Source organism: Heloderma suspectum, chromosome 5, assembly GCF_057233095.1.
Source record: "Heloderma suspectum isolate Gila_16-S chromosome 5, 16-S_ref, whole genome shotgun sequence".
Classification (NCBI taxonomy): domain Eukaryota; kingdom Metazoa; phylum Chordata; class Lepidosauria; order Squamata; family Helodermatidae; genus Heloderma; species Heloderma suspectum.
Window position 1 is genome coordinate 29,620,327 of NC_139462.1, and position 12,083 is coordinate 29,632,409.

General features: G+C 43.3%; 1 protein-coding gene across 8 annotated transcripts in view; it reads left to right on the forward strand.

Moving 5' to 3' along the window:
• BMPR1B (bone morphogenetic protein receptor type 1B) overlaps positions 1-12,083 on the forward strand; it is a 369,856-nt gene that overhangs the window by 331,540 nt on the left and 26,233 nt on the right. For all 8 annotated transcript variants that reach the window (XM_084855651.1, XM_084855658.1, XM_084855650.1 and 5 more), the window contains 2 exons: positions 1,647-1,749; positions 6,609-6,711. In XM_084855651.1, coding sequence (XP_084711777.1) covers positions 1,647-1,749; positions 6,609-6,711 — 206 coding nt within the window. The remainder of the gene's footprint in view (positions 1-1,646; positions 1,750-6,608; positions 6,712-12,083) is intronic.

Below are 12,083 nucleotides of genomic sequence, written 5' to 3' on the forward strand. Positions count from 1 at the left end.
GACTTGGCCATCCTCAGACATGCCTGGATGGTGTTTGTTCAGTTGCTGCTCCCCTTGGTTGCCCTTTCTGCAAGAGGAGATGTACGTTACGTAGATTAGGGATGCAGTTGAAGAAGAAATTTTAAATGCATGACAGTTTGAAGCAATGGGTAAAAAACTTCTAGGAAAAAAAATTGGGGAGAATTTAAATGTTTGAAATGTTTTTTTCTTAAACTTTGTTACTTTAAGAACATGAAATGTGGTATGTATAACTTAGCATTCAAATTGAACTTTGTGGTATATTTACAAAAGTTAAAAGTATAAAAGTCTTGGTTTTCATTCAAACAATAATTACAATTATACAATATGTTAGAAATCAATCAAAACAATAAAGAGTCTTACCTCAAAGACTAAGAAATTTACCAGAAGGTGTATTTTTCCAGTTGGGAAACTAGGAAAAATCCTAAAATAATTCTTTAAAATTGAAATTATCAACATTGTAGTTAAAAGGAGAAGTGCTTTATTATCTGGGCTCAGGAAGAGCAACTGGACCCCATAGCAGTGCCGTACAGAGAAAACTCTGTTTAAAGCTTAAAGAGAAAACTCAGAAAACAGGCATCCCTAATATGTAGGGTGCAATCCAATACATGTTTAGATGGAACAAAGGTCTACAACTCCCAGCATTCTCCCACCAGCATGACAGATTTTTTTCTGTCTAAACATGCATAGGATTGTGCCCTTAAAATATTAAAAACTAAAATTAAATGTACATGGTCAGTTAAATTTTATGTTTTAACTCTTCAATGGTCTGTCATCATAATCTTGCACAGTAGGGCTTCAGTCCTGTGTATACGTATCCAAAAGGAACTCAGTTGTACTCAGTAGGACTTGCTTCTGAATAAACAGCATAAGATGGGGCTAAAACTAAACAAACTTAACCATTCTGAACCCACGTTTTGTTTTATTGATTTGATTTATATCTCATTAGATCCCAGTAATTAATATAGGCAGGCCTCCAACAGAGGTGGGTGCCTGCAGTCCTTTCATGAGCCCCTACATCAGTACACTGAGACCCCCTCTTCTCTATGAGCACTTTAGAGCGGTATCTTATTTGTTGCTGAGCAGGCTGTAGTATTTTTATGTTATTATATATTATCAAAATGTATAGGCCTCCTATCTATACAAGGAAGTTTACAATAGGAATAAGTGCCACACTAGCAGGATTCTGACTGCCACACCCATGACAATGGGAGAGACAGGAGGAGCGAGTGTGGCACAGTTCATAATAGCATTTTATTTAAAAAGAAAAAAAAAGCGAGCATTTTATCCAATATTCTCATGTCGTGCTGGGCCTTGTAACAAACCTCGTTTGCCACCTGCCTTGTCCAAAACTGAATGGGATATGAGTCCCTGATACACACAAACACTCTCCTTACCACAGAGCGTGCCAGAGGTCTTGGGAGAGGGAAAGGGTCAGTGGCGAGTACAAACAATGGTTTGCCATGTAGGCTCTACCGTGTTGCATGCCATTCAAATTAAACAAATGTTTCGTGCAATTCATTTAACGATTTCCAAAGTATGATGATCTGTGAATGATGAACAATATGCAGGAGACTTATGAGAGTTTCAGATTAAATATATCTTGTTCTCTTTTTTCCTCCATTCAGTACTGATGGCTACTGTTTTGCCATGGTAGAAGATGAGGACTCTGGAGGGCAGACCTTCACCACTGGCTGTATAGGGTTAGAAGGTTCTGACTTTCAGTGCCGGGTAAGAATATGTTCTGAACTAGATTCGTCTTTTCCCTTGTTTTGTCTGAGAGTCAGTCTAGGCACCATCACGAATGGAGGTATTCTGTTCTGCTTTCTTCCTATAGGGCACATCTACCACATGTAAGGGTCAAGCTGTGAATATCTTTGTAGTTTTGCCCAGTGGCCCATCAATAGAGACAGACACAAAATCTGTATTATTTTTGTGCTCGGGAAATGATGTATGTCACAAGAAAATGACTGGATGAGATTGCAAGAGCAGTAACAGAATATTTTAGCTGTGATCCTCAGGTTGCAAACTTGCACCCTCATACATGGAAGTAAGTCCCATTGCACGTACTGGGACTAGGGATGTCAGAGAATTTCGCTACGAATCTCGAGGAGGCCGAATGCCAGCGCATTCGGCCCCCCGAAATCGGTGGTGAAACGGTCTGCCCCCCCGCCTCCCCCCCGGGACGGGACTTACCTTGGGCGGATCTTCCTGGCGGCGGCGGCGGCTGCAGCAGTGCGGTGGCGGCGGCTGCGGCGGCCGGTCTTTCGACCGGCCGCCACCACCGCCATTTCCAGTTAAAAAAAAAAAGTGATAGGCTACGTAAAGATTTACATAGCCTATCACGGCTAGATTTTTAAAAAACACCGTGATAGGCTACGTAAATGTTTACGTAGCCTATCACAGCTGATTTAAAAGAAAAAAAGCGCGTGTACGCAAATGGCGGCGTCCATGGGCGCCGCCATTTGCGTTCCTTATTTTACACGTCTTAGTCTACGTAAACATTTACGTAGACTAAGACGGTGAAAATAAGGGGAACGCAAACAGCATACGCGCGTTTTTTTTTCTTTTAAATCAGCCATGATACGCAGTGTAAACATTTACGTAGCCTATCACGGCTGACTGCAGGGACACAAATGGCGGCGGCTATGGCCGCTACCATTTGCGTCCCTGCTAGCCAGCGGCCGGATGTCCGGCCGCTGGTGGAGCCGGCCCGCGGCTCCGCAGAATCCTTGCAGAGCAGAGCCAGCCGGCCAGAATTTCGGGAGGAGGGACGGAGCGCCTCTCCCCGCACCTCGAATCAATTTCATTAAAAGGTAAGTGACTTTCGTACATCCCTAACTGGGACTTGCTTCCAAATGCACTGCTTTAATACATTGGTTCATAATGTTTCTGTATTATTTCTTTAAAAGCTCACCCCATCTCAAGAGCTCAGTTTAGGCAACGATATTTACAGCACAATTCTGTGCATGTTTAATCAGAAGTAAATCCCACTGTGATCATTGTGGCTTACTTCCCAGAAAGGTGTTTAGGATTGCAGCCTTCATGTGTTAAAGTGAAATATAAAACATAGTCAGAAGTGGGGCCAGTCTAGTTGACCTATACATCCTCCCCGCCCCCTCCCGGTCACATGCTGGTCCACGTGCAAGAATTTCCTGCTGCCAACACAGTCTCCCTGTACATAGGAAGCTGCCTTGTCCATCTAGTATTGTCTGCTGTGACTGGCAGCAGCTCTCTAGGGTTTCATAGAATCATAGAATAGTAGGGTTAGAAGGGGCCTACGAGACCATTGAGTCCCAACCCCCTGCTCAGTGCAGGAATCCAAGTCAGAGCATCCCTGACAGATGGCTGTCCAGCCTTATCTTGAATGACTCCAGCGTGGGAGAGCCCGCTACCTCCCTAGGTAATTGGTTCCAGTATTGCTCTAACAGTCAGAAAGTTTTTCCTGATGTTCAGCCAGAATATGGCTTCCTGTCACTTGAGCCCATCATTCCGTGTCCTGCACTCTGGGATGATCGAGAAGAGATCCTGGCCTTCCTCTCTGTGACAACCTTTCAAGTCCGTGAAGAGCGCTATCATATCTCCCCTCAGTCTTCTCTTCTCGAGGCTAAACATGCCCAGTTCTTTCAGTCTCTCCTCATAGGGCTTTGTTTCCAGTCCCCTGCTCATCTTTGTTGCCCTCCTCTGAACCCTCTCCAGCTTGTCTGCATCCTTCTTCAAGTGTGGTGCCCAGAACTGGACACAGTACTCCAGATGAGGCCTAACCAGTGCTGAGTAGAGGGGAACTGGTACTTCCCGGGATTTGGAAGCTATGCTTCTATTAATGCAGCCCCAAATAGCAGTTGCCTTTTTTGCAGCCACATCACATTGTTGGCTCATATTCAGCTTGTGATCGACAACAATTCCAAGATCCATCTCGCTTGTAGTGTTGTTGAGCCACGTATCCCCCATCTTGTAACTGTGCATTTGGTTTCTTTTTCCTAGGTGCAGAACTTGGCATTTGTCCCTATTAAATGTCATTCTGTTGTTTTCTGCCCAGCGCTCCAGTCTATCCAGATCACTTTGAATTTTGTTTCTGTCTTCCAAAGTATTAGCTATCCCGCCCAATTTTGTGTCATTTGCAAATTTGATCAGCATTCCCTGCACCTCCTCCTCCAAGTCATTAATAAAAATGTTGAAGAGCACTGGGCCCAGGACTGAGCCCAGCGGTACCCCACTCGTTACCTCTCCCCAGTTGGAGAAGATCCCATTGATAAGCACTCTTTGAGTCCGATTCTATAGCCAACTGTGGATCCACCTGAGAGTTGTTTCATCTAGCTCACTTTGAGCTAGTTTGCTCATCAGGATATCATGGGGCACTTTGCCGAAAGCTTTGCTGAAGTTGAGGTATATGATGTCTACAGCATTCCCACGGTCCAGAAGGGAGGTTACTTGATCAAAAAATGAGATCAGATTCATCTGGCAGGATTTGTTCTTGACAAATCCATGTTGGCTTCGAGTAATCACGGCATTGTTTTCAAGGTGCTTCCAGATGGATTGCTTGATCATCTGCTCCAGAATTTCCCCAGGGATTGATGTCAGACTGACTGGTCTGTAGTTCCCAGGTTCCTCCTTCTTACCCTTTTTGAAGATAGGGACAACATTAGCCCTCCTCCAGTCATCTGGCACTTCACCCGTCCTCCATGATTTCTCAAAGATAATAGACAATGGTTCTGAGAGTTCTTCTGCCAGTTCCTTTATTACTCTAGGATGCAGCTCATCTGGCCCTGGAGATTTGACCTCATTCAAAGTAATTAGGTGTTCCTTGACCATATGCCTATTGATCTCAAGCTGCAATCCTGCCCCTTCAGCCTGTACTTGGCCTTTGCCAGGGGTTTCCAGCAGAGGTCTTTCACATCACTTGTTACCTGCTCATTTTAAATGGAGATGCCATGTGTCAAACCCAAGACTTTCTGTATGCAAAGCTCTGCTACTGAACTATGGTCCTTATCCACTGCTTAAAGCTTGGAAATGAGGTACAAGGAACAAGATACTAATGATATCAGTATCTTAATGAGGAGAACTAGATGAACTCAGTTTGCTCTGAAACATGACACAGGAACATTAGAAGCTGCCTTATACCAAGTCAGACCATTTAGCTCAATAGTGTCTCCTCTGGCTGGCAGCAGCTCCCAGGGTTTCAGACAGGAGACTTTCCCAGCCCTATCTGAAGTTGCCAAGGATTCAACCTGGGACCTTCTGCATGCAAAGCATGTGCTCTGCCACTGACCTGTGGCCTTTTCCTACTGATAATCCTTCCATAAGCAGATACCTGTGTATAGCTAATGGTGTGAGTGAGCATGCTTAAGACATGTGCAAACATGTGTACACATTTCCATGTGTTTCTACCATTTCCCAGCACTGAACTATGAACCAGTATTTAAAAATGGGTGTGTTAGAAACAAGCAACTGAAACAGATAACCTGATTTGTTATTAGGTTTTCTACAGTTTTCCAGGTTTTCCACTCTTTCCAAGTTTGACATGTAACCTAGAAGGTCATGGTTTGTGTTATGAAACAGGGATAGTCAGCGTAAGGCCAACATACAATTTCTGGCTTACCAAGGTTTTTCTCCCAAGCTGTGTAGCCCCATGTTACTACCCTGTGACAACTTGCCCACATGCTGGTTGTTTAGGAAAAAGTGGAGAAAAGTTTTCCAGGAGTGAATAATATGCAGGACTGGATACAACCTTTGGGCCTTATGTTACATATCCCCATTCTAAGATCCTGTACATGTTCAGAAAGAACACATACTACTGTGCCATTTTAGGCTGGAAAACAGCATATTTGAATTCCTGTTCATTTAAAAACAAGCATTGGTTTCACATAGAAAACTAGCAGAGCGAGGGCTAGGCTACTACAACTGTCATCCTTAACACACAAGCTTACTGTGTGAAGGGATTTTTCAGTATTTTTCATGAAGGAGGTATTCAGTCATGAGCTTCCCCTGCTTATATTCTGAAGGGGTACAGTCCTAGAAGCACAGTGCCAATTGCTTTCTCTAAATATTGAAATTGAAGATAACCCCCACCCCACCCGCAAAAGAAACAAATAAAAATTTTGCCACCCATCCAAGAGAGGTTTGGTAAAAAACAAAACAAAACAAAAACAAGTAGCAACTTGAATTGTATAATCTATATCAGGGCTGGCCGTTAGGCAAGGTGTGGTGGTTGCCTCAGACAATAGATGTTGGGAGGCAGCAGCAGTAAGATGCTGGAGGAGAGAGCTGTGTGCCAACAGCCTCCCTTGCACCCCCTAAGCTAGCCTGCCTCCTTCAGGTGCAGTCGAGGATGCTGCCAGTCCCATTGCCAGTGTTAAAGAAAGGTTCAACTGCCAGTCCTGCTTTTGGGATGGGGGCACCATCTTGTTCTTCATGTCAGGCAGCAAAATGTCTTGGGCTGGCCCTTTTCTGTATAAAAGAATAAACACTTTGTACTGTTTGCGCACACATGCTTTTTCCACACCTGAAAGCTTTCAGCATTTCTAATGCAATTTAAATGTCTGTAGCTTAGCTGCTTAGGACAAAGCTACTCATAACCATATCTATTGCAGGACACGCCATTATCTCAGCCAAGAAGATTAATTGCATGCTGCACAGATCAAGATTTCTGTAATAAAGATCTTCACCCTACTCTGCCACCCCTGGAAGACCGAGGTAACAGAAGAGGCAAATCCGGGTTTCCAATCTGCATATTGTTTTATTTAAAAAAAACAAACAAACACTGCTAATAAGATTTTATGGTGCCAGTGATGATGTTGTAATGTAAGCTAAGATGGGCTTCCAAAGATAAACAGTTTGGTGAAGAAAACCTATCTTCATTATATATCCATAAAAACACAGTACTTAGTTTAGTTTTTTTAGTTTTTTAAAAATTCAGTTAGCTGATTGGTTAATGGGCTTGAATTTGAATTTCTCTGAATGTAATCCATTTTCTGTTTCTGAGCAAAACTAGTTTCCCCCTGAAAACATTTTGTGTGAAAATTCATTTGGTACCATTGTTTCTCCTTGCTGCCGATTTTGCACTATTCCTCCTACTTATGCACTTCCAGTGTAGCTTCTTCCTAGCTCACTTACATGGGAAGTCGTGCCCAATCAGTGAACATACAGTGAAGGGGCCAGTGTCACAATACTCCATAGCCAAATAGATTTGGCTATATGATTACGTATGTGAAGGCTAAGTAAATTAATATATAGTCAATTTCTTAAGGAATGCTGAAAAAAAAATCTGTAAAAAGGTTTTCAGTACTGCTGCAAATGTTAACAAAAGTGGTGAATAGTTTTGGCTCATCTCTAGATAAATTGAAGAACCTCCAGTTGACAACCCTTCTTCATGTTTCCAAAGGCGTTTTCCTAACACAACTGTCTTCCACTTGGCAAGTAAAAAAAAATAGAATAAACGTTGCTTCTGATTCAGGAGCCTTATGACCCAAGGTTGCATCTCAGGGGACTCCAGAGTCTAAGGAGGTCCTTAAGCTGTAGGTCAGAGGTGGCTGAAGTACAAATTAACCCAAGTGCAGAGGTGATGCCTGCAAAAGTAGAGGTACTGTTCTCTGAAAGTTCTTTTCCATGCCTAGAATTTGCTAGAAAGGGTAATGTTCATTTTCTGATTACGAAAGGAATGATGAATCAGTGTAGACATAGCTATATCAGAGTGAGGAGTTAAAACTTAACCAGATGAAGGCAGGGGAAGTCTTAGTTTTTAGGAACGAAGATAAAAATGCAACAACAGTTCAGCCACGTTCACAGTTCCAAATAGCCTCCTCGTTGTTGTTCAGTAGTTCAGTCGTGTCCGACTCTTCGTGACCCCATGGACCATAGCACGCCAGGCCTTCCTGTCCTGCGCACTCTCCCGGAGTGTGCTCAAATTCATATTCATTGCATCGGTGATGCTATCTAGCCATCTCATCCTCTGTCGTCCCCTTCTCCTTTTGCCTTCAGTCTTTCCCAGCATCAGGGTCTTTTCCAGAGAGTTTTCTCTTCGCATTAGATGGCCAAAATATTGGAGCTTCAGCTTCAGTATCTGTCCTTCCAATGAGCACTCAGGGTTGATTTCCTTTAGGATGGACTGATTGGACCTCCTTGCAGTCCAGGGGACTCGTAAGAGTCTTCTCCAGCACCACAGTTCGAAAGCATCAATTCTTCGGCGCTCAGCCTTCCTTATAGTCCAGCTCTCACAGCCATACATTACTACTGGGAAAATCATAGCTTTGATTAGACGGACCTTTGTCGGCAAGGTGATGTCTCTGCTTCTTACTATGCTGTCTAGGTTTGCCATAGCTTTCCTCCCAAGGAGCAAGCGTCTTTTAATTTCATGGCTACAGTCACCGTCTGCGGTGATCTTGGAGCCCAAGAAAGTAAAATCTGTCACTGCTTCCATTTCTTCCCCTTCTATATGCCAGGAAGTGATGGGGCCAGATGCCATGATCTTCGTTTTTGTAATGTCAAGTTTCAAACCAGCTTTTGCACTCTCCTCTTTCACCCTCAACAAGAGGCTCTTGAGATCCTCTTCGCTTTCTGCCATTAGGATGGTATCGTCTGCATATCGGAGGTTGTTGATAATTCTCCCGGCAATCTTAATTCCGACCTGTGATTCATCCAACCCGGCATTTCTCAGGATGTACTGTGCATATAAGTTAAATAAGCAGGGTGACAATATGCAGCCTTGTCGTACTCCTTTCCCAATTTTGAATCACTCGGTTGTTCCATGTCCGGTTCTTACTGTTGCTTCTTGACCCTCGTACAGGTTTCTCAGGAGACATCACTTTAAGAATTTGCCACAGTTTGTTCTGATCCACACAATCAAAGGCTTGAGTGTAGTCAATGAAGCAGAAATAGACGTTTTTCTGGAATTCTCTTGCTTTCTCCATGATCCAGCAAACGTTGGCGATTTGATCTCTAGTTCCTCTGCCTCTTCGAAACCCAGCTTGTACTTCCGGTAGTTCTCGGTTCACATACTGCTGAAGCCTAGCTTGTAGGATTTTGAGCATCACCTTGCTGGCATGTGAAATGAGCGCAATTGTACAGTAGTTTGAACACTCAAATAGCCTCCTCACCCAGTGAATAAAATAAAATGTCCTGATGAGAACAAGATGACCCTGTGCTGGTCAGGCAGTCTGCTGATTAAGAAAGCAGGAAAAATAATCAGATCCGAATATAACGTTTCTATTTTAAAACAATAAAAAAGTATTACTGGAAATCTCTGTGAAAGGGCAGACTGCAGGCAGATGAGAGGAGGAATCCGTCTTTACTGATTTAACGCCCTCATAAGCAGAAGTGTTGGTGCCACCGTGTCTGGCTCCCTGCCTGTATAGTTGGTGATTGAATGAGTTGGGCATTGATGGTTGGGGAACGGATGGAGTTTGATATGTGTACAGCCCACAGTCATCCTGCCTTAGGTTGCTGCTGCAGTAAACCTGATCACCATCAACCTGGTGAAAGAAGAAGAAAATGGGCCACAATCTACCAGGTCTTCTCCCCGCTGAAATGAAAAGGGGGGCTGTACCAGATCAATTCCCATTCATTTGTGTGGGTCTTGCTCAAGATAACTTTTCAGGGGATTGCAACCCTGGACAGGAATATTTCATCCCTTTGAAAATCCAACTTGAACAAACTTTAATTGAACTTTTGCTCAAAGTAGCATCATGCCAAAAGTGACTTTGCCTATTATTGTGCCAAAAGGGTTGTGAATATTGTTGCAGGCATTCTCTTCAGCATTTCCCTTTTCGTTCCTCCCCAGTCTTAATTTTGCATTATTAATCTACTGAATGATAATTTCTACATGCATTGTAACAAACTGACATAGGAAGCATTACACTTCACAGATCCATTCTGCACTTCACAGAACCATTCTGAAATGCCACCAGTGAGCAACGTATTGTTATGGGAAGTCTTTCCTAAGTTCATTATTTCATGAACAATTCTTTTCCCCTTTACTGAAGGCAACCATGACACTTGTCCATGAGCCTCTGAAATTACACTACTCTGTCACTTCCTAAATGCCAAATGCTTGTGTGTCAATTGCTGGACAATATTAACCTCTGCCATTCACCCGGAGCCTAAGAAGGAGCATTAATAACCCACTGGGTTTTTATTTTGTACTGCCAGTGTTTTCAAGTAAAATTGAAGGGGTGTGGCAAGATATTCAGTTCTTTTTCTTCTCAAGCACTCTACTGATTTCCATAGCTCTGCTTAGCATGAATAGAAATGTGAATGACAAATCTGTGGTGGGGGTGCGGGTGGAACATGTTGCACAAAATCCACAAAATGTTTGGCATGTGTACATCTTCCCTGCAATCAGTGGCAAATAAATTCAACACTTTCATTTAATTCAGTGATTCGTAAAGCATACTTACGTACCTTGGGATGAAGTCTCCATCTTGTTCACAGTGAGTGCAGTATCCTTCTCATCACTGCAAATTGCCTTTCTTATCAATTTTAAGGAAGCTATCATTGGGCACAATCCACCAGGATTCTGTTCATATCTCACTGAAATGAATGGGGATGGCACAAGAACATGGTAGACTGCTCTTGTGCAGCTCCCATTCATTTTAGCGGTGCATGCACACAATACTGGGACTAGAAACAAAGCCCTATGAAGACTGAAATAACTGGGCATGTTTAGCCTTGAGAAGACTGAGGGGAGATATGATAGTGCTCTTCAAGGACTTGAAAGGCTGTCCCAGAGAGGAAGGCCAGGATCTCTTCTCGATCATCCCAGAGTGCAAGACACGGAGTGATGGGCTCAAGTTACAGGAAGCCAGATTCCAGCTGAACATCAGGAAAAAATTCCTGACTGTTAGAGCAATAGGACAATGGAACCCATTACCTAGGGAGGTAGTGGGCTCTCCCACACTGGGGGCATTCAAGATGAGGCTGGACAGCCATCTGCCAGGGATGCTTTGACTTGGATTCCTGCATTGAGCAGGGGTTGGACTCGACGGTCTTATAGGCCCCTTCCAACCCTACTATTCTGTGATTCTGTGATAACTTCCTGGTGGAGAACAACTGCTGTGTTTTCTATTAGGATTTTAAAACTGAACATATGCAGTAGTGTTTGAAGTTTTTCATACACATTTAGTTAAGAAATGCCACTTTCTCACAGAGAGCACTACCCTGGGTACCTTGTGTATCCTAGTACACCCAAGGTTAGTACCGAGCCCAGCAATAGTAGCATTCAATGTTTGTCTGTTTTCAGAAATTAAACAATGGAAGCCCAAATCTGTTGTTCCATGTGTGTTATTGACTCATGATCTATGAAACTGGAGATACATTGCTGGGCGCAAACCACACCATTATGAGGAGTGTGATGCCCTTTCTTCTCTTACCTGCATAATATCCTCATCATTTTAAAGGCGGATCACCTGCAAGATATTTAAAATATGACAAGCGATGTGCATTGGAGAGAATAATTAGCAGAAATATAGGTCTGATTAACAATGATATAGAGCATTTGTTCCCCATCTATTTTACCCCCAGTAGCAGCCTCTTCCTTCATAGGGACAAGTGATCTCCCTGGTGGATTCTCAGTTTCCAATCCCCCTCACTTGGAGCTCAGGTACAAATCTGCTGGCCTAGTGAGAATACAGCACTGTAGTGTTTTCCCAGTTGCCAGTGTCTCCTTACAAAAGGGATTTCAAAAGCAACAGCAGTGTCTTGAATGTTTATGCCACGAATGCACTAGTAGCAGGTAATGTTAGGTTAAAACATTGAACCTGATGCAAACAGGAGATACATTGTTTGTCCGTCTCTCACATTAGAAGCAAGCCAGAAGGAAATGTTGTTCAGGGGCCAAAATAGAAGAAGAAACCAGAGCTTGGAAATAAAAGTGCATAGTAGAAAGCTAAGAGTCCCCTAGGAACCCGCTTGTCGCATCACTCTCATAAACTTGAAATGCAATAGCCCTATTTCAGGAGCGATCAATAAGAACAGAGTTCTCGCAGCTTATGGCCTGCCCTTCTTTATCTTCTAGTATGACACAGAGCTCCTCCCGGTCTGAGGTAACTAGATGCATGTTCGATGCGTTTGCA